Below are 25,577 nucleotides of genomic sequence, written 5' to 3'. Positions count from 1 at the left end.
GCTACGCGACAGTGCATCGGCCTTAATATTTTTAGACCCAGCCCTATAGGTAACCAAAAAGTTGAATCTGGTAAAAAATAGCGCCCATCGAGCTTGTCTCGGGTTTAGCCTCCGGGCAGATTCTAGGAAAACCAGATTCTTGTGGTCGGTAAGGACCGTTACCTGGTGCTTAGCCCCCTCCAGGAAGTGGCGCCACTCTTCAAATACCCATTTAATGGCTAAGAGTTCGCGGTTGCCAATATCATAGTTACTCTCAGTGGGCGAAAACTTCCTGGAGAAGTAGGCACAGGGGCGGAGATGTGTGAGGGACCTGGTACCCTGGGACAAGACAGCCCCCACTCCCACCTCGGATGCGTCAACTTCCATGATAAATGGCTCCATTTGGTTGGGCTGAAGCAGCACCGGGGCCGAGATAAAGCACTTCTTAAGGACCTCAAAAGCCTGGACAGCCTCTGGAGACCAGTGGAGGAGATCAGCACCTTTGCGAGTGAGGTCCGTAAGAGGCTTAGCGATGACCGAGAAGTTAGCAATGAATCTCCTGTAATAATTAGCGAACCCCAAAAAACACTGTAACGCCTTCAGGGAGGCAGGTTGGACCCATTCCGCCACAGCCTGAACCTTGGCGGGGTCCATGCGGAATTCATGAGGAGTGAGGATTTGACCCAAAAATTGTATCTCCTGTACCCCAAACACACTTTATTCGGTTTTTGCAAACAGTTTGTTTTCCTGAAGGACCTGGAGCACCTTCCTGACATGCTCAATGTGGGAGGGCCAGTCCTTGGAAAACACCAGTATGTCATCAAGGTACACTACAAGAAATATCCCCAGGTAATCTCTCAAAATCTCATTTATGAAATTCTGGAAGACCGCCGGCGCATTACACAACCCAAAGAGCATGACGCGGTATTCAAAATGACCTTTGGGCGTGTTAAACGCAGTCTTCCACTCATCCCCCTCTTTGATGCGGATAAGGTTATACGCCCCCCGTAGATCAAACTTAGAGAACCATTGGGGCCCCTGAACCTGATTAAAGAGATCAGGAATCAAAGGAAGGGGATACTGGTTCCTTACAGTGACCTTATTCAGGTTACGATAGTCAATGCATGGCCTAAGACCACCATCCTTCTTCCCTACGAAGAAGAATCCAGCACCTACCGGAGAAGTAGAGGGGCGAATGTAACCCTTGGCCAGGCATTCCTGGATATACTCTCTCACTCCTAAGCCTGCCAGCCTGAGTGGTGGAAGCTGGAGTCAGTCTCAGAGAGATAGACTCAGGTGAAGACTGATTACCTATGGAAGTTAACCCCGAAGCTATGCCTGGCAGATCCTTTACAGATACGGTGCACTATACGTATTGTACATTGTATGGTTGGTAAGACTGTTCTCTTTTGGGTGCTGAACGTTCAATCATACATTCCCTTAGTTGCACTGAAAATATCACTTCCAGTGGAGAACATAGTCTGGGATATGGCATCCGATAGGGTATGCTTCAATTTTTTGTTTTGTCAACTGTACATCAAAAATAAAACAACTTGAATATACTGCCATATAAACCCATTAAACGGTAATGCAGATGAGACTTTAAAGAGTTTTTGATTCTTTTGATCACGGCGGGCCCAGAATGTGATATACAGGGTGACTAAAAAAAAAGTTGTCTAAAAGTAAAGGCCTGTAGTTAAAATTAACCAATGGCCAGTGACTGAAAATCAAAGCAAAACTGGCTTAGTAGCCCAAATCAACCAGTCACAGCACAGCTTTCATTTTCAAGAGCCAAATTTTAAATGTGCTTACATAGTGTGATATAAGGTGCCGACCTCAAAGCAATAAAAAGCTTTTTGCGTATTGGAACTGCATGTCGTGTTGGGTGAAGCAATTCGAAATTACTGGGTGTGTCATGGAAAAAGTCCAGCCCGCCCAAAACTTCGGAAGAGACCGTGAACAGGAATCGAGGCTTGTACGAGCTTAGTCCTAGAAAGTCGACCAGGCTGACTAGTATGGAACTACAGGTGCCACAAACGTCTGTGGTGTAAGCCATACTGATTACATCTACTTGAGGAGCTGAAACCAGATGACAAACCGAAATGCCGTGACTTTTGCATTGACTTAAAGGGCTGATTGGAAGAGGACAAATTCGCTAACAGGCTAGTGTTCAGCGATGAGGCTACCTTACACCTCAGTGGGAAGGTCAATCACCACAATGTTAGAATTTGGGGCTCAGAAAAAACATGTGCCTTTATCTAGCACTTAAGAGATTCACGCAAAGTAAACCTGTTCTGTGCAATGAGCAAGCGCAAAGTATACGGTCCCTTCTTTTTTGCAGAGGATACTGACACTGGCCACTCTTACCTGGACATGTTCAACAATGGCTTATGCCACAGAGAAAGATCTGCCAAACATAGTCTATTAGCAGTATGGTGCCCCACCACATTTACATTTGGATGTTCGGTGATGCCTGAAAGAAACTCTACTGGAACGTTGGATCGGCCGCCGCTGAAACAACATTTTACCTATGTTGCGCTGGTCTCCAAGAATGCCCTGCAACTTCTTTCTGTGTGGCTACATCAAGGACTCAGTGTATCTGCCCCCCCCCCCACCCCAGCTACAGGATCTGGACGACCTGAGAAAACACATCACTGGCACGCGTCTGGACAGAACTGGACTACCGCCTAGATATCTGCCGTGTCACCAATGGAAATCACTTTGAACATTTGTAGTGTATAGATAAAACTTGGATAGTGTGTCTTTTCATGTTAATACATTCACTCGGTTATGAATACCGAGGCTATAATTTTGCACCATCCTTTTTTAATCATCCTGTACTATTACTGTCTGTGATGGAGAGGCCCTATTAAGAGAACAAATCATAGTGACTCTCTCCATTAAAGGGGTTGTGCCAAGATTAACATTTATCAACTATCCTTGGTGTAGGTATTACATGTCTGATCACGGGGGGGCCCACCGCTAGAACCTCCACTGACCCCTAGAATGGGGGTCCCAAGCAGTGTAAATTATACCCAAGCAGAAAGAATACAGCAGCTTTATAGTTATAAGGCTGTTGTATTCACGAGCCTTGCTAAAAAAGTACTATTTTAGAGACATGCTATATCAGCTGGTTTGGTCTTTTTCTTTTAAAGATTCATGCTGCAGAAGTTAAGATACCTCAGTAGGGTTATCTGCAGTCATTTGGAAAAATACATATGGCACATCAGTCTCAATGAGTTGTGACTAATGACAGAATCCGCACTGCTTCATCTGACAAATTGAGTGTGACTGTATCTATAAGTAATAAGGAAGTTGCAAGCAGTGAAATTGCTTACAATTGTAGACTCCGAATAACATAATAACATAGTAACATAGTATTTAAGGCTGAAAAAAGACCTAGGTCTATCCTTATTTTCCTGCAATGGTGTTTGAAACTATGACGCAAAAGTCCACTTAGAAGCTACCTAAATATTAGAGTTTGCCCCTAAACTATCGTTTTTCTACCTACAACAGTGTTTTTTCCCACTTGACTTTGCCTTTATTGTAACTTATTCTTCCCCATATACTCCTATCTGGGAATCTTTTACTCTTCCCTTAAACATGACTTAAAGTGGCCATTCACATTAGATAGCTGTCGGCCAAATGCTTGTTTGGCCAACAGCCATTTCTCTCCACTCCCAAATAAATTTATTTCAATGAGGGAAGAGAAAAAAAAGATGCTGCCTGACACTTCTACCTAAGGCTTATCTCCTATGGCAATAAAGGATAGGGCATGTTGGACTCCAACATCCCAATCCGTTATTGCCTAATCTGCTACTGGGGGGGTCCTCATATAGATTATTGTTAGCTGATCCTGCTTAAATCCGTAGGTTTGGCTGACCTTTATAACAATTTAAATGAGGAGGTCGCTCTTGACCGCCGCATTTAAGGGGCTAATCGGCGGGGATCCCAGCTGTGATCCGGGCCAATGTTTTCCCCTAGTACTACGGCTGCTAGTAGCAGCCTGTACTGGGAGATGCCGGGCTACGGGGAATACCTGTGTGCTCTGTTATGAGCACACGTAGATTAATGGGCTGCAGGCACAAGGACCAGTGCTGCAGCCCGTTAATCTACGTGGGGTGGTCGGGAAGGGGTTAAAGGCCAGTTTCACACAAGCTTAATAAGATGGCATTTCCCGGTCTGACTGCAGGTTTGATCAATGAAATTCATTCATCATAAATCCCTATGATGCTGTTAGTTCAGACCATTAGACCCGCAGTTGGGCCAGGATTTGCGGCTGTAATACGGGTTAAGAAATGTAACTTAACTTACTACTAAAGGTCGTATCTGGCAAATACTAAACAACTGAACTCCACACTTCAATCTTTGGTGGCACATGGGATGCTTAGAAAACAAAATAACTAGTATATAATTACAGATAACTGTGTAAAGCCTAAAAAAGTTAAATATATGGAAAACATTGAGATAAATTATAATACTGAAATATTTCCAAGGAAACAAAGCATATTGATGGGATATTGCATATCGTCTGTGCTTTCTGTTGTGCCACCAGACAGGTCTGCCCTAAGGCCCTGTTTACACTGAGTTCTTTGCCGTGGTCTTTGCTGCGGAAACCGAGGCGAAATCGCCTCCCATTGATTCACGGGAAAAATAAGTGACATGGCCTTTTTTCGGGCGTTTCCATCTCTGACCTCCCATTGCCATCAATGGGAGGCAGAGAGAGTGTTTTTAGCGGCGTTTTTTGGCAGCGGCACTCAATGGCCATGACAAAAAAACGCAGCGAAAAACGCGGCAAACAGTGTGCAGGCAGGTCAAAATCAGATTTTTCCGTCTACAAAAATCTCTGTATGAACAGGGCCTAAGGCCCCATGCACACGAACATGCTTTTGCGGCTGCAATTTCCTCGAAAATCCATGGGAGAATTGTGGGCCCATTCATTCCTATGGGGCCATGCACACGACCGTGGTTTCCACAGTCCGTGCATGTCCCAGGAGCCCGGACCGCAGAAAGAACGGGCATGTCTTATTACGGCCGTGTTCTGCTGTCCAGGCTCATAGGAAATAATGGCCAAAGCGGCCAACCCGAAAATCACGGGCGTGCACATGGCTACGGTTGTGTGCATGAGGCCTAAGACTTCACAAACTGATTAATAAATTGTTACTGGATTTTACTGATGTAGAGTTAATTATAGTTTTGTACATTAATATCTACATATAAGTGGCTTTACATTGATATTCTACGTGAGCAAAATATACTTTTAAGCCTGTTCCTGCAAGTGGTCATTGTCACATAAAAAAAAATCAGATGAGATGAATTTATTCAAATGCTTCCAGGTAATCTATAATTATTAAAAGATTGAAGGAATTGTAAAGATCATATACTTCCATACTTCCCCTTGATTACACCTTGTTCAGCTTTAGAAGACTAATTACCTAATGGACATACAATATCTCGTAATTGTTTTACACCAGGGGTATTAAATTCACTCTACTGTATGTCAAATGAATGGAACAGTTTCAGAAATTTCTGTAACAAATCTGCTGCGTGTGAATATACTCTGATAGCACCACATCCATTATTAAATTCCACCTCTCTACATAAATCTGTAAAAAATACACTATCGGCCGTCCAATTCGATTTGTTCAGGATAAATTCATCACTGATCAAAAGTGCCCCGATTTCCCTGAAAACTCATATTAGACTCTCTAATGTCTCCTAGGACTGTATCCAGAATATATCCAACCCCCTTGTAGCTCTTTAACGCCAAGCCAGCATGTGATGTAAAAGAAACTGCAATATATATGGGTAGCGGAAGGGATGACCGCAGAGCACTTTGGGAAGGCTGCCTGCAAGGTATTATGGGAATGTCTTCATGAGGTCATGTGATCCTTTTTCTTATCTGTAAAATAACAGCCGGCGCTCGCCGGTAGCCGCCATTTTGACGCTAATAATGGGCCATAACCCCCAAAAAATGTCATCATTCTAAACGAATTCAATTAGTGTAGAATCAATTCACTCATCTCTATACACTATCCTGCCATGTAAATCTAAAGTTGTTTCATCAGGAGAACTTTTATTCAGTACCTCAGGTGATAATTAAATGCTGTAGTCCCCAGTAATAACAATGATGATGAGGAGTAAATGTAGTATTACACTGCCCCCATTAATGTCAATGAGCAACCATATAAAACAGGGTCTTGTTGCGTTCCACAGAGCCATCCCTTCTCTTTGAAATGGCTCTCCACTCTAGCTCATAGAGGAGGGTCTTGAGAGGGAGTCAACCCTCTGAGATGTCCATATCAATAGAGCATATGGAAAGGGGTTGTCATTGGTACAACCACTTTCAAATATCACAAAATGCTAATTTATTTTTTTTCCGATTAATTTGAGACTAAATTAATTAAGCATTTAGGCAATGTTCATATGGTGTTGTTCTGGTGAAGTTTTTGAATTTTATTTTTTTACTGTGATTTGTCCCTTTTTACTCCCTGCCTTCCATGAGCCATAACTCTTTTATTTTTCCATTAACAAGTTGTGGTGTGAGGGCTTATCTTTTGCGGGAGGAGTTGTAGTTTCTATTGGTAGCATTTAGAGAAACATGTAATGTACTGGGAAACTGATGATAAATTATTTGCGGACTGAAATTGGAAAAAACTGTGATTCCTGCATTTTGTTTTGTTTTTATGGCTTTTACCGTGCGCAAAAATAACAACTTAACTTTATTCTGTGGCTCAATATGATTACAGTGATACCAAGTTTATATAGTTTTTTTTATATTTTACTACTTCAAAAAAACAAAAAACTTATTGTTAAAAAAAAAAAGTTCTGTTTAACCACATTCTTAGAGCATAACTTTCTTATTTTTCCATGGATTGAGCAGTGTGAGGGCTCATTATTTGCAGGATATAGTTTTTATTGGTACCATTTTTGGCACATACAATTTTTTGATCACTTTTCATTACATTTTTGTTAAGAGTTGACCAAAGAACAGTGATTTGGGCATTTTAAATGTTTTTAAAGCGTTCACCGTGCACGTTAAATAACACTATGTTGTAATAGTTCAGACTTTTATGGACGCAGCAATACCAGTTTTGTTTACAGTATTTTATCTTTTACATTACTTTAGAGGAAGAATGGGATAAAGGTTTTTTTTTTAACTTGATTATTTCACTTTTCTTTACAAAGTTTAGTAGTCCGTCTAGAGGATTTGAACAAGCGATCGCTGGTACAATACACTGCAATAATGTATTGCAGTATATTGTCATTTCTACAGGCTTCTGTTAACAGAGGCAGAGTGAAGGCAGACCTGGGGGCCTTCATTAGGCACCTGGGCTGCCATGACAACCATAGTCATCCCCGATCTCGCTGCGGGGGGGACGGACGATGAGCTGTCGAAGGGGGCCGCCCCCCTCTTTTCAACACCTCAGATGCTGCGGTCGCGATTGACCGCAGCATTCAATGGGTTAAACAGCCAGGAACAGCACGATTGCTGTTCCTGCCTGTTAGTCCTGGGTGTCCGCTGTAAAACACAGCTGACACCCGCCATTCATAACCCCCTGCACTATGATGTATCAGGCACATCATTTTTCGGGAAGGGGGTTAAGATACACTCCTTGTATTGGTTAGACATTTCCAAGTGCACCAAACCTGCAATGGTTTTAAAAAGCCTTCGGGTCCAAGCAGACAGCACTGCTTCACTATAGAGCTACACTTGAGCACCCCATATGCCTATGTATGGTACCCCTGGGAGAACACCTCCATAGGAGAATATGCAATGAAATTTGCCTCTTTCTTTTTTCATGGCTAGATATGGAAGCACACTGGGGGCAGTAGAGGTTCATAGCAGGTTATGGAAACTGTATTATGGATCCATACAACATGGATCCGTAATATGACAATGTGCATAAAACTTTAGGCCAGGTTCATAATTCAGGTTTTGTTTTTTTTCCTTCAATAAAACCATACCAAGATTTTTTAGAATGGCTTCTTTAACCCCTTAAGGATACGGCCAATTTTGGCCTTGAGGACAGAACAATTTTTCAGTATGCCCTAAACCCAGGAAATGTGTTCAGACAGCCCTGGGGTCCTTCAATGGACCCTGGGCTGTCTGGCCATACAAGTTATGGGCTTTGATCGCGTCACAGTTATTTACTGTGATGCAATCAAAGTGCAGTCCCCCCATCTTGAATGCCGTGATCAGCTTTTATCACGGCATTCAAGGGGTTAACAGCGGAGAGAAGAGGTTTCTCTTCTCTCCGCTGTTAGAGCGGAGCCGTGGCTGTGTATTACAGCCGTTGCCCAGCTCTCGATCGCGCGCACAGACGGCTGTCCCACAGGACAAGAATGCTCGTCCTAATGCGCGAAGTACCCGCCGCTCAGGACGAGCATTCTTGTCCTGTGTCGGCAACCAGTTAAATTAGAACTTTTAACATATGCACGAAAAAACACATGATACACAGCTGGTTGTTGCTGGGGTTTCTATGGGCAAAATTTGCATGGTTCTCTATACCATCACTGCATCCCAGGTTCTCCCATGTGTGAACTGGGCCTAAGGGCTCATTCACACGTGGCGGAATTGCTGTTGAATTCCGCTGCGGACAGTCCACAGTGGAAATCTGCAGCAGCCTTTTTTAACATTTGTTTCTATACATTGTTAAAAAAGTTAGTTCAGACGTTGTGGAAAATAACTGTGCTGAATTTAGGCTGCGGTGCAGAATTTCCCCTTCGCAGCATGCACATTATGTTGCAGAGAAGCAGCGGAATTTCACTGCGGATTTCAGCCTTTGCAATGCAAAATCTGAAATCTATAGCAAGTCCGCTGTGATATCTGCAACGTCTGAATTACCTGTCAATTATGCAAATGTTGCCGCAGGTTTGTTGTGTAATTGCAGCAACATATGCAGCAGATTTTATTAAAATGCTGTAACCAGGGAAATCAGTCAACAACTAAATAAAGCGGTAAGAAAAAACTTTTTTTCCCTGCATTTATATTTTTCCTTTTTTGTATTATGAGATCATGTTCAAGAAATTCCACATGTTCATTGACACACTCCGTCTTTCAGCTCTACTGGAGTGCAGATTCTGTATTATTCGGCCATTCTTTATTATTGTTTCTATCACATTGCATTAATTATGTCTTCTGTAATATCTCCATGTTTTAGATAGTTCTCCTGGAGAATCAGTCATCATGAACGGAATTGACAATGGGATCAACAGCCTGTGTGCAATTTGTGGAGATAGAGCTACAGGGAAGCATTATGGTGCATCCAGCTGTGATGGTTGTAAAGGATTCTTCAGGCGTAGCATCAGGAAAAGCCACGTTTACTCTTGCAGGTATTTTATGTAAAAAAGTTTATGAAAACAATTGATTAAGATGAATGAAAAATTGCTGTGAGAATCCAAACTACATAACTCTACAAACTATTGTGTATATAAAACATTAGGATGAACATAACTCTGAGGAGAAGCGGCTACCTCAACTTTTTGTTACAAGCTATTTTCAAATATAGTATTTAGCCACACTGAATGTTAAAATGGAAAAAGTCTATAAAAGATTAGACCAAGTGATATGGCTCTTAGCCTTTTGGTAACTGTCAGTGACATTGTTTGGACCAAAGCGCAAAGATTCAGGAATGCTAAGGCATCCCAAGTGCAACCAGTGCACAATAGTATTTGCAGAAGCCAACTGATCGGGAGCAACATACAAGATACCCGTGAGCCACATGTGGCTCCCAAGCTACTGGTTATTGAACAATAGGCTACGTCATGGACCCCTCAGTATGGTATTGGATAACACAATATAAAATATAATTACAGTGTAAATGTCTTTTAAGGATAGTCGATCCAAATTTAAGTCCCGTAAAACCCCTTCAAAGCGGTCTAAAGCAGGCTGAATATAGAAATCTAGTTCTTTTCGTTAAGATTTTTTTTAAAGTTCTAGGTGAGCACTTGGTAACATTGTTTTGTAACTCAACTGAGCATAAAATTATTTATTTTACATTCAAAAAATGTAGACCTATCTTGTTGTTTTCTTGTGAGAATCAAATTTTGCCTTGCTCGTCGTTGGACTAGTTTGCTGTAAAATAGTGTTGTGCAACTTAAATGTTCTCCTATGCAGGGAAAATCATAAGAATTCCAGTAATGTCTCCAATGACATTTTCCCCTTAGGAAAGCATTGAGGTCATGTGATAATCACTTGCGAATTTAATGCGGCCGTCACCTAACCAAAAGTTGCTGTGGAACCTTAGCCTTATAGGCATCGATTGTGTGCATAGAGCCACATACAGTATTTAGCAAAGCTTACACAGAATATGACTGTTCACATCCATCCTATTTCCAATAGAGTTTACAATCTAATTTTCCTCTGTCTCGGAAACACACACACAACCACAGCAAAACACACAAGTGAAAATGTTCATAGACCTTGTGCCATCTATTGTATAGACCCCTATATCAAAAATTAAAATAATTTCATGTTTTTTTGTTTTTTGAGAAAATAAACCATTTGTTAGTACATCAGTGCCAAATTCAGAATTTAAATATTATAGTAGCTGCACCTATAATCCTTTAAGTAAGATAATGTCATAATGGAGCAGTACAGCTCACACGTACACAGTCGAGTCACATTATTATGACCATCTGCTACTTTCAACGTCGGCAGAGCGTAGCCCATGAAGGAAGTGATGTGCCATGGGCTGGCATTGTGGGTATATAAGGTGTGCGATCGGCTGTCTGAACACATATCACTCTTTCTTGTGAACTGTTCATCTGCTGCTGTGGTGAAAGTGTATCGTGAGAGGACAAATGGCACAATTGGGAATAACCGACGTGGAAACTGCTGAGCACCACGTGCCATTGATGTGAGAGGTGAACGTCGGCTACGAAGTTGTGTGAGGGCTGAACGACACACTACAGTAAATCAGCACACCGTTAAAATCAACCAGGGGGCTACCAGACGTGCGTCTAAAACAACAGTTCAGCGAGCCCTAATGCGTATGGGGCTCTGAAGCAGACAAATGGTCATTGCTCCTATGCTAACAAAGGTGCATCGGAAAAAAGGTTTCAATTTGCACAGCAGTATTGGATTTGGACCACCCATGATTGACAAAGGGTTGCCTTCTCCGATAAGTCAAGTTTTCTGCTTCAACGAATGGATGGACGCTGGTGTGTCAGGCGAGAACATCAGAGAACCATTGCTGGAAGAACACAAGCTGGTGGCGGCAGCGTTATGGTCTGGGAAATTCTTTCATTACATTCTCTGGGCCCACTCACCCATGTGGAAGGCACTATGAACGGATTTGGGTAGGAATTCAACGTTGCAGATCACGTACACCCATACATTTTGTTTGTCTTCCCTGGGGCAGATGGAATCTTCCAGCAAGACAATGCAACATGTCACACACGGCTAGAAATGTCCAACAGTGGTTGAAAAAGAACGACCAACACTTCCAAGAAATTCCCTGGCCCCCTAATTCGCCAGACTTCAACCCAATTGAGCATCTGTGGGACCACCCCGATCATCTTGTTTGCTCTATGGATCCTCCACCACACATCCCTAGCAAATGTGGGATGCACTGCAGTCAGCCTGGCTCCAGATACCTGAGACAACCTACCAGCACCTTATTGCGTCACTCCCAGCCCGTCTAGCTGCCGTCCGTGCTGCACAAAGCGGTAACTCTGGACATTAGCTGGTGGTCATAATAATGTGACTCGACTATGTATATACAGAATAATGTTTACACAGACGTTTTTTTTTCTGTAACATGACCTGAAAAATCTCCATGCATTAAAATGCAGATTTACATGTGGATTTTGTAGCAATTTCAATTAATTGTATTTAACTTAGTTCACAAGAAATCCGTAACAGATCAGCCGTATATGAATGTGACCTAGAGGAAACTCTGTATACTTCTATGAGTCCTGAAACAAGGAATAAGGTCCAATGTGCATGGTAGAGCCTCCATACAAGGGAGCCGCGGGGTCTCCATATCCTGCCATAAGATGCCCTGTGCACAGCACCACATAGTCCACAAAAGCGGGCTTTGCTTCTAGAGTAGAACACCACTGTAATATGGTGTTCAATGAAACATGGCATGATATTGTATGAATTTGACAGGAAAAAAAAGCTTTGTTTGTCTCCGTATGAAGCTCCTCAGAAGTCTATGGTTCTGCATTACCGCTCCATACAACTTGGAATTTATGCAGAGCTGTTATACAGCCAAGTGCATAAGGCCTTCACCCCCTACCCATACCGTCATGACACATAACTTCTTTCAATTCTCTAGGTTTAGCAGACAATGCATTGTTGACAAGGATAAAAGAAACCAGTGCAGATATTGTCGTCTGAAAAAGTGTTTTAGAGCTGGAATGAAAAAAGAAGGTACTTCTCTATTTATTCTTTTTACTTTATTTTTATTGAATACTATACTATAGATAGACCAGTAAAAGCTCACTGCTTTTGTTAAGAATTTAAAAATAGAAAACTATTGTCATTTTCATAATAAGGATAAACTGAAATATATTAATTTCTATTGCTGTTGTCTCATTATGGTAGCAAGAATTGCTTCTTCAACAGTTGACTATACCCATTTAACATATACCTAAAGGGAAGTTCTACATTATAAATGTCACATGCTTGTGACATATATAAACACGTCCATTCAGGTAAAGATAGGTTAAAATATTTTTCCAGATTACGGTAACTGCTCATATAATCCATCTAATAGGAGGAACAATAATGTTCAAGGTTACAAATGAGGTTTTAAATGGCTGTTATACACTTTAATTCTGTTGTAGTTTAATATGAATTAAAAGAGTTGTTTGAGCTTAGAATTTTTTTTTCTTGAAATAGCATCACTCTTGTCCATGGACTGCATCCGTTATTGCAATATAGGCACATTCCATTGAATGGAGTTGTGCTGCAATTCCAGACACAGCCTACAGACAAGAGTGGCGCTGTTTCTGTAAAATACCTAGCTCGCACAACCCGTTCAGTTCTTTTCTCTCAGCTGTCAGTTCTACCTGTATGTTTATGGATACTAGATAGGAGACATATTCATAGACATAAAAAAGGTATGCCCAATGGAATATGGTCCAGCCCTGCTAGAATATTAGAAGTAATTCAAACTTCTAAAAGTTATTAACATTGATGGACTGACCACATGATGGAATAATCAGAAAACAAACTTGTAACTCTGTGTTAATATAAATTTAGCCTTAGTTAGTATTGCTCAGTCTTATGGTCATGACGTGAATTTATTGTATATAAACTTATTTTGGATACATATGTTTTATACTTTTTTTCATAGCTGTTCAAAATGAACGAGACCGGATAAGTACAAGAAAAAGTGTATTCGATGGAAGCAGCATTCCCTCCATTAACACGTTGTCACAAGCTGAAGCTCTGTCTCGACAGGTACACAAAAACATAAATTTAAATGCAGTCAGACGTTACATCATGTATTAAATATCTTTCCACTAGTGTCTTTCAAAATGTACATTATATACAATAAGATCATATCATTATATATCATATAAAAATACCTATAGTTTATAGCTAGGATTTAGTCAAGTATAATTATTTATTTGTACAGTTACAGTCCATACTATAGTCCAGAGGTGCGTTCACAATTTTACTAGTCAACAAGCTTGTTGACAGACACACCCCTTACACCCATTGGCTGACTGTTCTACATTCAAATTATACCACAGTCTGAATGGCTAGTTGGCATCCCCTCTGGTGCCCAACATGTGCGGTACATACTTCGGCAGCACCCCCTCCCACTGTGCCCCTGGCTTGATAATCCCTAGAGCTGTATAGACAGATTTTAAACAATTACGTTTTCAGGCCCCATGCACACGACCGTAAAATTGCCCGTAATTACGATCCGTAATTACGAGCCCATTAATTTCTATGGCCGACGGACACCTTCCCGTATGTCTACGGGAGGGTGTCCGTGCCGTAGAAACCTGCCGAAAAAAATAGGACATGTCCTATTTTTTTATTTTATGGACCGTGCTCCTATACTTTATTATGGGAGCATGGCCCCTAAAAAAGTCCGGCTGTCCGCGGCTGGTCGTGCCCGTAGTTACGGGTTGTAATTATGGGCACGGTCGTGTGCATGAAGCCTTACTTGGTGTACACTTATAATGTAAAAACAAGTAATTTAATTTAAAATTCTGAATTTAAATCTAAAAATAATAGAAGCCAAGACATGGTATTTGGTAAGCAGGTAAATTTGTTAATGTTGGCTCATTATTTTAGTGGCACATCAGTACGTATCCCTCCCCCATTCATAAACCTGACACATGACCTGTTGGTGAATGGAGCACAAGCTAATAACCCAACCAGATCAGACCTAACAATGCTTTCTACTCATTTTCTAAATAGAAATTGTCAGAATACTTTGATAAATGAGTCTCACTACGTGTGACATTGAAACGCTGTCTACTTTTCCAGACATATTTTGATGTCAGAAAAAGTGGTGCAGAAGTGTAAAGGATCTGCCTGACACAGCTTCTGTGTCGACGCCCGTGGTTACTCACTCTGCACCTGCTCCTAAGTCTGGTTGAGTGACCCCTTCTTCCACCAATCAGCCTGGGAGGCTGAGGAGTGGGAGAGCCTATCACAGCCTGGCCAGACGGAGCTAGCTCCCGCCCTCTGTCTATTTATACCTTCACTTCCTGCTCCTCCTTTGCCTGTGATTCTTTCAGGCTGTTTCCTGGCCCTGCTGCTGCTGCTGCTGCTTACTACTTGTCTTCTGCTTCATATTGACCCTGGCTTGACTGACTATCCTCCTGCTCTGCGATTTGTACTGGCCGTTGCAAGTAGGCAGGGACTGAGTGGCGGGTAGATTAGGGCTCACCTGTCTGTCTCCCTACCCCGCCATTACAAGAAGTTTCATAAATATGACATTCGGTTCAAACATAAATTTTTCTTTATTCATTTAGATTAATTTAGTATACATTTTGTATAATTGTGAAACATCTAAGGCCCTGTTCACATCTGCGTCAGGTCATTCCGATGTTCTGCTCCATCAGAGGTGCACAACAAGGGAATGCCGGAACGTTGCAAAACGGACACTGCCGAGGGACGACGGAACCCATTGAATATAATGGGTTCCATTGGCTTTTCATCAGGGTGTCCGTCTTTATACCAGAAACAATAGCGTGGCATGTAATTGCTGCTGGATCTGTGACAGAGGCCTCTAACGGAGCCTCCGACGCAGATGTGAACAGCCCCTAATTTTACTTTATGCATCATCTTCACTTACTATGTAATAACATGTAATTTGTACATATTTTAACACTTTACAAAATATTGGCTAGGTTATATCCTCCTTCTTTACTAAGGCTGTGTCTACTTGTTGCATTTCATTTTATAAAAATACGAGATAAACGCCACGTTTTTGCAAAGTCACTGTGTGTGTTTTTGCTACTGTATCTCACGCTATATGATGGCAGCCACAACAACAAATTTAATAGTTGACTCTCCTTATATTGAGGAGTAAAATAACATAGCAATTGAACATCTAGTAGTGGACAGTATCACGTCTTGACAAAAAAAAAATTGTCTATCCGTTCTGTTATTATTTTTATTTATTAAAAATCTCTTTTACTATGAAATTGTCATCTATTTTTCAATTTGAGAGATAATAGGAAAGGGGAAAGGAGGAAAAGGAGCGTGGAGGGTTAATGGTCGCCTTCAATTGTATTGATACCGACTGCAATAGGGACAGAAAGATTATATTGTGCAATGTCCCCTTTTAATATTGCCACATTGTAAAGTTGTCGATGTTACAATGTATAATTGCGACTTTTGTCAAAATTAACAAAGTAGAAATTCTATTGGTTACTATCACTACTTTGATAAAAATAGAAGAGGTAGTGCTGCAAGGATGAATGGTGTATTTGAAATTCCTTGTAAACGCACTCCGCAAGAGGTTGTATTCAAATTCTGTGAGCAACTGCGTATTGCCTAATTGCGTTTTTTGTTATATTATTTTATTATTTATAATTTTTAAAACTTTCCAATTCGTTATTAGGTCATGTTATAGTACAATATAGACTGCAGAATATGCCAATAGGCAATACGTTCGTTGGTGCGTTTTATGTACAACGCTGATTATTTTTATCACCGTTATATGTACTTTAGTCAGCAGTATGACCATTATCCTAATGAACTGCCGGCTCTTAAACCACCACGTGTTGTGTTTAGGCCGCAGTGCACACAGATAGACAGGCTCTGTTTGAATTGTAAGTGTAACTTAATAAATTCAATCGTGTGATCTGCTGGTTAGTTAGGCCAGCAGATATTCAAGATGCACGCTGTCAAAGCCACGGCAACTCCGTAGCCTGTGGCGGTATTGCCACCACGTTCGTTCGTTCCCCTTTGTTTATCTGTGCGGAGCGAACTGACAGCTCAACACCTTGTAGTGCTGTTGCCACTACCTCCGTTCGTTCTGAGTTTGCAGTGAACGAACTAATTGCGGTAAGATTAGATTTTAAATTTCTAGATTTTCTCTCACTAATCTTGCCCTCTATAGTCGATAATCTTTCCCTATTGCCAGGGTCGGTATAGTCCCGACGCGCGTTTCACTGACCGAAGTCAGCTTCTTCCGGTGTTGAGCTGTCAGTTCGCTCCGCACAGATAAACAAAGGGGAACGAACGAACGTGGTGGCAATACCGCCACAGGCTACGGAGTTGCCGTGGCTTTGACAGCGTGCATCTTGAATATCTGCTGGCCTAACTAACCAGCAGATCACACGATTGAATTTATTAAGTTACACTTACAATTCAAACAGAGCCTGTCTATCTGTGTGCACTGCGGCCTAAACACAACACGTGGTGGTTTAAGAGCCGGCAGTTCATTAGGATAATGGTCATACTGCTGACTAAAGTACATATAACGGTGATAAAAATAATCAGCGTTGTACATAAAACGCACCAACGAACGTATTGCCTATTGGCATATTCTGCAGTCTATATTGTACTATAACATGACCTAATAACGAATTGGAAAGTTTTAAAAATTATAAATAATAAAATAATATAACAAAAAACGCAATTAGGCAATACGCAGTTGCTCACAGAATTTGAATACAACCTCTTGCGGAGTGCGTTTACAAGGAATTTCAAATACACCATTCATCCTTGCAGCACTACCTCTTCTATTTTTATCAAAGTAGTGATAGTAACCAATAGAATTTCTACTTTGTTAATTTTGACAAAAGTCGCAATTATACATTGTAACATCGACAACTTTACAATGTGGCAATATTAAAAGGGGACATTGCACAATATAATCTTTCTGTCCCTATTGCAGTCGGTATCAATACAATTGAAGGCGACCATTAACCCTCCACGCTCCTTTTCCTCCTTTCCCCTTTCCTATTATCTCTAGAATTCAATAGGTGGTGTACACCTGAGCATGGAGGGATAACTTATTCCATTTAATTTAAGAATACAAGTGGAGTTCTCCTCTACGAATCTATTTTTCAATTTGGATATAGGAAAGTAATTTGTCATTTCAAAATGAACTCAATTGAAAAAAATACATAAAAAAATTAAGTTCTTTTCCCCATATAGTAAAATAAATAGTACTTCATAAAAGACCAGTAATGAAACACAATGTACTGTACATTCTTATAATAATATAGTGTTTTATACATTTTCAGTCTTACAATAATGTACTGTTTATGTAATATATTTTATATTTTTGTAATTTTTACTTTTTCAGTTGTCACCTACCTATATTTATTGTGTTATTACTAGCTATATTTTATATGCTTAGCACACTACAAAATGTGAGCAGGATTTGACCATTTGCATGCATCTTGAAAAGGAATTCATAAAGGCAACAGAGTTTTCAATTATTTGGATGATTGCTTCTGTGGTTTTTGTTTAAAAAACAGTGTTGGCCAAAGGTAATTTTTTATGTGAATTGTATTTTAATATGGTCTATTCATTTTCTTTCTCTTTTCAACATGGTTAGATCACTACCTCAAGTTCTGGTACAAGTACTGACATAAATACAAAGAAAATTGCTAGTGTTAGTGATATTTGTGAATCCATGAAGCAGCAACTGCTAGTCCTGGTGGAGTGGGCAAAATACATCCCGGCCTTCTGCGAGCTTCCCCTGGACGATCAGGTAAAATTACAAATTGTATAGATTAAATTTACGTAGCACTATGAAGCAAGAAGACACAACATTGGATATACAATGTTAACCAAAAAAAAAAGCTCTATACAGAGAATTTGTTTTAACATTCTATATTAAAGAGTTTATAAATATAAAATCAAAGAACGCACCAGTCCTAAAGTCAGAATGGTTTTATATTCCTATAAGTGCCTTTATTCTATTAACAACATTTCTTTTTAATTTTACTTTGAAAATACTTTGCTTTTCTTCTTTTATATTAGTTGAGTTAAATTATGTTATTTTCTTAAATGACATCAAGTGCTGTTTTTATTATTCTACTCATTGCTACTTGGAATGCGACTGCTTAATCTACACACTGTTATGAGACCTAACAAATTTAGGCCCAAGGGCACACCAAGTCCGGATGATTGCGTTCAACGGGGCTGTTTTTGAAAAGGTCCCACCAAATGTATGGCCCAGACTTATATGACTGTATGCCCGTATAATTGCATACACCTGCCATTGAGCCCTGTTTAATGGGGACGTGTCAGCTCTATTTATGTATTTTCTTTTTGTAGATACTTGAATTTAGAATTGGAATATCAATATTGGAGAATATTTCATTGTAATCTGCATTTTGCTGTTCCTCTGTTATTCCTCCTTGAAATGTATGAATAAGAATGTTGAAACATTATTTTTATTCATTTTAAAGGTTGCTTTACTGAGGGCGCATGCTGGAGAACATCTTTTGCTTGGCATAACAAAACGTTCAATGATTTTTAAAGATATCTTACTTTTAGGTAAATATTACTATTATTCATTTGTGTGATATACTTTTGACAATGTCAAGCTGTATTAAATGCAGTTTGATTTATAATCTTATAATAGAATTTTGATTTTGATATTCTTTTTAAGGAAATAATTACGTGGTCCATCGAAACTGCAGTGAGATGGAGATAAGCCGAGTGGCTAACAGGATTTTAGATGAACTTATCCAGCCGTTCCAGGATATCCAGATAGATGATAATGAATATGCCTGCTTAAAAGCAATTGTATTTTTTGATCCAGGTAAATTATTGGAAATGTATGTGTACGTCAGTAAAAATATCTTATCTAGGGTGTATTCACATGGTGCTGTTGCGCCACATTTTTTCTGTGCGGCTCAAAACCGTACTACAAAAACATGCAGTTAGCATGGAAACCGAAGCAAATTGTAATGACGGGGGTAGGGAAACAGACAAGTGAGCCCTAATCTACCCGCCACTCAGTCCCTGCCTACTTGCAACGACCCGCCCTAGGCGACGGGGTACAACTGGGCGACGGTCCCTACGCTCAATAAGTGCACGACAGACAAACAGACAAGGGTACACAGAAGCTGAGGGAAATGGGGCAGTTGCCCACGGCAACACCGTGAGCAACAAGAGTGGTGAATGAGCCGAGTCAAACCAGGAGTGTACGAGGTACCAAACGCAGAGCAGGAGAGTAGTGAACAAGCCGAGTCAAACCAGGAGTGTACGAAGTACCAAACGCAGAGCAGGAGAGTAGTCAGTAAGCCAGGGTCAATATGAAGAAGGGACAAAAAGTACAAGAAGCTGCAGCAGGGCCAGGAAACCACAGGAGCAGAATCACAAGCAAGGAGGAACAGGAAAGGCAGGTATAAATAGACAGAGGGCGGGAGCTAGCTCCGTCTGGCCAGGCTGTGATAGGCTCTCACACTCCTAAGCCTGCCATCCTCAGTGGTGGAAGATGGAGTCAGTCTCACATACATAGAAGCAGGTGCAGACTGATTACCTATGGGCGTAGACACAGAAGCTGTGCCTGGTAGATCCTTTACAGTACCCCCCTTTTATGAGGGGCCACCGGACCCTTTCTAGGTGGACCTGGTTTATTGGGGAAACGAAGGTGGAACCTCCTGACCAATACCCCAGCGTGAACATCCCGGGCGGGTACCCAAGTCCTCTCCTCAGGCCCGTATCCTCTCCAATGGACCAGGTACTGGAGGGAGCCTTGGACCATCTTGCTGTCCACAATCTTGGCCACCTCGAATTCTACCCCCTCGGGTGAGAACGGGGACAGGAGGTTTCCTCGAGGGAGCCAAGGACGGGGAGCAGCGTTTAAGGAGGGAGGCATGAAACACGTCGTGTACTCGAAAAGATGGGGGCAACTCCAGTCGGAAGGAGACAGGATTGAGGACTTCAATGACCTTGTACGGCCCTATAAACCGGGGAGCAAACTTCTTGGACGGGACTTTAAGCCGCAAGTTCTTTGACGATAGCCACACCAGATCCACGACCATAAACAAGGGGTTAGCAGAACGTCTTCTATCTGCCTGAGTTTTCTGTATGCTCTGGGATGCCTCTAGGTTCTTCTGAACCTTGGCCCAGACTGTGCACAGTTCCCGATGAACGACCTCTACCTCGGGATTTTTGGAACTACCAGGTGAAACGGAGGAGAACCGTGGATTAAACCCAAAATTACAGAAAAAGGGGGAGACCCCTGACGAGTTACTGACCCGGTTATTAAGGGAAAATTCGGCGAGGGGAATGAATGAGACCCAATCATATTGACAGTCAGAGATAAAACACCTTAAATATTGTTCTAGAGACTGATAAGTCCTCTCAGTTTGACCATTGGTTTCAGGATGGAAGGCAGAGGAGAAGGACAGATCAATCTCCAACTTTTTACAGAAGGCTCTCCAAAACAATGAAACAAATTGTACCCCTCTGTCAGAAACAATATTGACAGGGACCCCATGGAGACGCAAGGTGTGTTTGACAAACAAAGTAGCTAACGTCTTAGCATTGGGTAGTTTCTTGAGGGGCACAAAGTGGCACATCTTACTGAAGCGGTCTACTACAACCCACACCACCGACTTGCCTTGGGATGGAGGCAAATCGGTGATAAAATCCATGGAGATATGGGTCCAAGGTCTCTGGGGAATGGGCAAAGAACGTAGTAAGCCCGCTGGTCGGGACCTGGGAGTCTTGGACCTAGCACAAACTTCACGAGCGGCGACGTAGGCCTTAACGTCCTTAGACAACCCAGGCCACCAATAGTGTCTGGCAATGAGGTGCTTGGTACCCAGGATGCCTGGATGACCAGATAGTGCGGAGTCATGATTTTCCCTAAGTACCCTTAGCCGGAATTGCAGGGGAACAAACAGCTTGTTCTCAGGAAGGTTCCCGGGAGCTGAACCTTGATCAGCCGCAATTTCAGAGACTAAATCAGAATCAATAGAGGAAATGATTATACCTGGAGGCAAAATACAAGCAGGATCTTCCTCCGAAGGAGGGCTGGCCATGGAGCTACGCGACAGTGCATCAGCCTTAATATTTTTAGACCCAGCCCTATAGGTAACCAAAAAATTGAATCTGGTAAAAAATAACGCCCATCGAGCTTGTCTCGGGTTTAGCCTCCGGGCAGATTCTAGGAAAACCAGATTCTTGTGGTCGGTAAGGACCGTTACCTGGTGCCTAGCCCCCTCCAGGAAGTGGCGCCACTCTTCAAATGCCCATTTAATGGCGAAGGCTGGGTTCACACGACCACATTAATGTCCGTAATGGACGGACGTATTTCGGCCGGAAGTCCCGGACCGAACTCAGTGCAGGGAGCCGGGCTCCTAGCATCATAGTTATGTACGACGCTAGGAGTCCCTGCCTCTCCGTGGAACTACTGTCCCGTACTGAAAACATGATTACAGTACGGGACAGTTGTCCTGCAGTGAGGCAGGGACTCCTAGCATCGTACATAAGTATGATGCTAGGAGCCCGGCTCCCTGCACTGTGTTCGGTCCGGGACTTGCGGCCGAAATACGTCCGTCAATTACGGACGTAATTAGTGTGTGTGCACATACCTTAAGAGTTCACGGTTGCAAATATAATAGTTACTCTCAGTGGACGAAAACTTCCTGGAGAAGTAAGCACAGGGATGGAGATGGGTGAGGGACCTGGTACCCTGGGACAAGACAGCCCTCACTCCCACCTCGGACGCGTCAACCTCCACGATAAATGGCTCCATTTGGTTGGGCTGAACCAGCACCGGGGCCGAGCGAAAGCACTTCTTAAGGACCTCAAAAGCCTGGATGGCCTCAGGAGGCCAGTGGAGGAGATCAGCACCTTTGCGAGTGAGATCCGTAAGAGGCTTAGCGATGACCGAGAAGTTAGCAATAAATCTCCTGTAATAATTAGCAAACCCCAGGAAGCACTGTAACGCCTTCAGGGAGGCAGGTTGGACCCATTCCGCCACAGCCTGGACCTTGGCGGGGTCCATGCGGAATTCATGAGGAGTGAGGATTTGACCCAAAAATGGTATCTCCTATACCCCAAACGCACATTTTTCGGTCTTCGCAAACAGTTTGTTTTCCCGAAGGACCTGGAGCACCTTCCTGACATGCTCAATGTGGGAGGACCAGTCCTTGGAAAACACAAGTATGTCATCAAGGTACACTACAAGAAATACCCCCAGGTAATCTCTTAAAATCTCATTTATGAAATTCTGGAAGACCGCTGGAGCATTACACAACCCAAAGGGCATGACGAGGTATTCGAAATGACCTTCGGGCGTGTTAAACTCAGTCTTCCACTCATCCCCCTCTTTGATGCGGATAAGGTTATACGCCCCCCGTAGATCAAACTTAGAGAACCATTGGGCCCCCTGAACCTGATTAAAGAGATCAGGAATCAAAGGAAGGGGATACTGGTTCCTTACAGTGACCTTATTCAAGTTCCGGTAGTCGATGCACGGCCTAAGACCACCATCCTTTTTCCCTACGAAGAAGAAGCCAGCACCTACCGGAGAAGTAGAGGGGCGAATGTAACCCTTGGCCAGGCATTCCTGGATATACTCTCTCATGGCTTCACGTTTGGGACAAGAGAGATTAAATATCCTACCCTTAGGGAGCTTAGCTCCTGGTACCAAATCGATAGCGCAATCGTATTGTCTATGAGGAGGTAACACTTCGGAGGCCTCCTTAGAGAAAACATCAGCGAAGTCCTGAACAAACTCAGGTAGCGTGTTCACCTCCTCATGGGGAGAAATAGAATTAACAGAAAAACATGACGTCAAGCATTCATTACCCCATTTGGTAAGATCCCCAGTATTCCAGTCAAACGTGGGATTATGCAACTGCAACCAGGGAAGGCCTAAAACCAGATCGGATGATAATCCCTGCATCAACAGTACAGAGCACTGCTCCAAATGCATGGAGCCAACAAGGAGTTCAAAAACAGGGGTATGCTGTGTAAAATAACCATTAGCAAGAGGAGTGGAGTCGATACCCACTACCGGAACAGGTTTAGGCAAATCAATCAAAGGCATAGCTAGAGACATAGCAAATTGCACAGACATGATATTAGCAGAAGACCCTGAATCCACGAAGTCACTGCCGGTAGCAGACCTACCACCAGAAGAGACCTGAAAGGGAAGCAATATTTTATTACGTTTCATATTTACGGGAAATACCTCTGCGCCCAAGTGACCTCCCCGATGATCACTTAGGCGCGGAAGATTTTCCGGCTGTTTATTCTTACGACTAGGACAGGTGTTCACTTGATTCTTGTCATCCCCACAATAGAAGCAGAGACCATTCTTCCTGCGGAACTCTCTACGTTGTTGGGGGGACACGGAGGCCCCGAGTTACATAGGTACCTCTGAGTCTTCCGTGGAAGAACGAAGCAACGGAACCTCGGGAGGCATCATGGGGGAGTCAGAGGAGAAAACACAAAAACGTTCAAGTTGTCGTTCCCTGAGACGTCGGTCAAGTCGTATCGCTAAAGCCATAAACTGGTCTAGGGAGTCAGAAGAGGGATAGCTAACTAGCAGGTCTTTCAGAGCGTTCAACAGACCCAACCTAAACTGGCACCTTAAGGCAGGGTCATTCCAACGAGAAGCTACGCACCACTTCCTAAAGTCAGAACAATACTCCTCAACAGGTCTCTTACCCTGACGTAAGGTCACCAGCTGAGTCCGAGAGCAGAAAAGAAAAGATCAACGGAGGAAAGTTCAGGGGCGTCAGGAGCCAAGGAGAAGGCCCATTCTTGGGGCCCTTCCTGGGGCCAGGACATAATTATACCCACCCGCTGGCTCTCAGAACCTGAGGAGTGGGGCTTTAAGCGAAAATAGAGCCTACAACTCTCCCGAAAGGAGAGAAAAGTCTTTCGGTCCCCTGAGAACCGGTCAGGCAACTTGAGGTGGGGTTTCGAGAGGTGAGGTGAGGGGCACTACCATGGTAGCATCAGGCTGGTTGACCCTCTGAGCCAGGGCCTGGACCTGTAGGGAGAGACCCTGCATTTGCTGAGCCAGGGTCTCAAGGGGGTCCATAGTAGTGTCAGGGACCAGGGTAGACTAGGTATATGGGCTTGTGATTATGTAATGACGGGGGTAGGGAAACAGACAAGTGAGCCCTAATCTACCCGCCACTCAGTCCCTGCCTACTTGCAACGACCCGCCCTAGGCGACGGGGTACAACTGGGCGACGGTCCCTATGCTCAATAAGTGCACGACAGACAAACAGACAAGGGTACACAGAAGCTGAGGAAAATAGGGCAGTTGCCCACGGCAACACCGTGAGCAACAAGAGTGGTGAACGAGCCGAGTCAAACCAGGAGTGTACGAGGTACCAAACGCAGAGCAGGAGAGTAGTGAACAAGCCGAGTCAAACCAGGAGTGTACGAAGTACCAAACGCAGAGCAGGAGAGTAGTCAGTAAGCCAGGGTCAATATGAAGAAGGGTCAAAAAGTACAAGAAGCTGCAGCAGGGCCAGGAAACCACAGGAGAAGAATCACAAGCAAGGAGGAACAGGAAAGGCAGGTATAAATAGACAGAGGGCGGGAGCTAGCTCCGTCTGGCCTGGCTGTGATAGGCTCTCCCACTCCTAAGCCTGCCATCCTGAGTGGTGGAAGATGGAGTCAGTCTCACAGACATAGAAGCAGGTGCAGACTGATTACCTATGGGCATAGACACAGAAGCTGTGCCTGGCAGATCCTTTACACAAATCGCGTAAAAATCCATGCGTTTTGCAGTGCAGTTTTCGGCTGCGTGGCAAAACCACACTGTGTGAATACACCCTAACAAAAAATGCTTTTGAACTTCCCTCTTACCTATAGTGATTACCAGGAACTAAATCTAAACCTTAAAGGCTATATACACCTTTGAATTATTAGTATTCTTTTTTAATAAAACAATGTTTCAGGGGATTTAAAAAAATAACTTTTTAAGACACAGCTTCTATGTATACTGTATAAATAGAAACTCTATCTTGCCGTCAAAGTCGATTCCGTCAGGTCAGCTAGACTGTTGGCTTGTCTGAAAGATGGTCCTGCGTGTCTCTGACACACAGGATCCAGCTAATAATGATCAGATCTAAGTTCATGAACTCCGACGTGATCGCTATTAGCTGGATCCGGCAAAAATTTTGAGTTTAGAGGTCAACATAGCCTTTAAACCATACATAGCCCA

The 25,577-nt window shown here is 42.7% G+C and overlaps 1 protein-coding gene across 3 annotated transcripts in view; it reads left to right on the top strand.

Annotated features, from left to right (window-relative positions):
* Positions 1-25,577, top strand: part of HNF4G (hepatocyte nuclear factor 4 gamma) — a 102,389-nt gene that overhangs the window by 68,278 nt on the left and 8,534 nt on the right. For all 3 annotated transcript variants that reach the window (XM_075828201.1, XM_075828199.1, XM_075828200.1), the window contains 6 exons: positions 9,144-9,315; positions 12,267-12,361; positions 13,290-13,396; positions 17,976-18,131; positions 18,835-18,922; positions 19,038-19,190. In XM_075828201.1, the coding sequence (XP_075684316.1) occupies positions 9,144-9,315; positions 12,267-12,361; positions 13,290-13,396; positions 17,976-18,131; positions 18,835-18,922; positions 19,038-19,190 (771 nt within the window). The remainder of the gene's footprint in view (positions 1-9,143; positions 9,316-12,266; positions 12,362-13,289; positions 13,397-17,975; positions 18,132-18,834; positions 18,923-19,037; positions 19,191-25,577) is intronic.

Source organism: Rhinoderma darwinii, chromosome 5, assembly GCF_050947455.1.
Source record: "Rhinoderma darwinii isolate aRhiDar2 chromosome 5, aRhiDar2.hap1, whole genome shotgun sequence".
NCBI lineage: Eukaryota > Metazoa > Chordata > Amphibia > Anura > Rhinodermatidae > Rhinoderma > Rhinoderma darwinii.
This window is presented reverse-complemented; position numbering and strand designations above follow the sequence as displayed.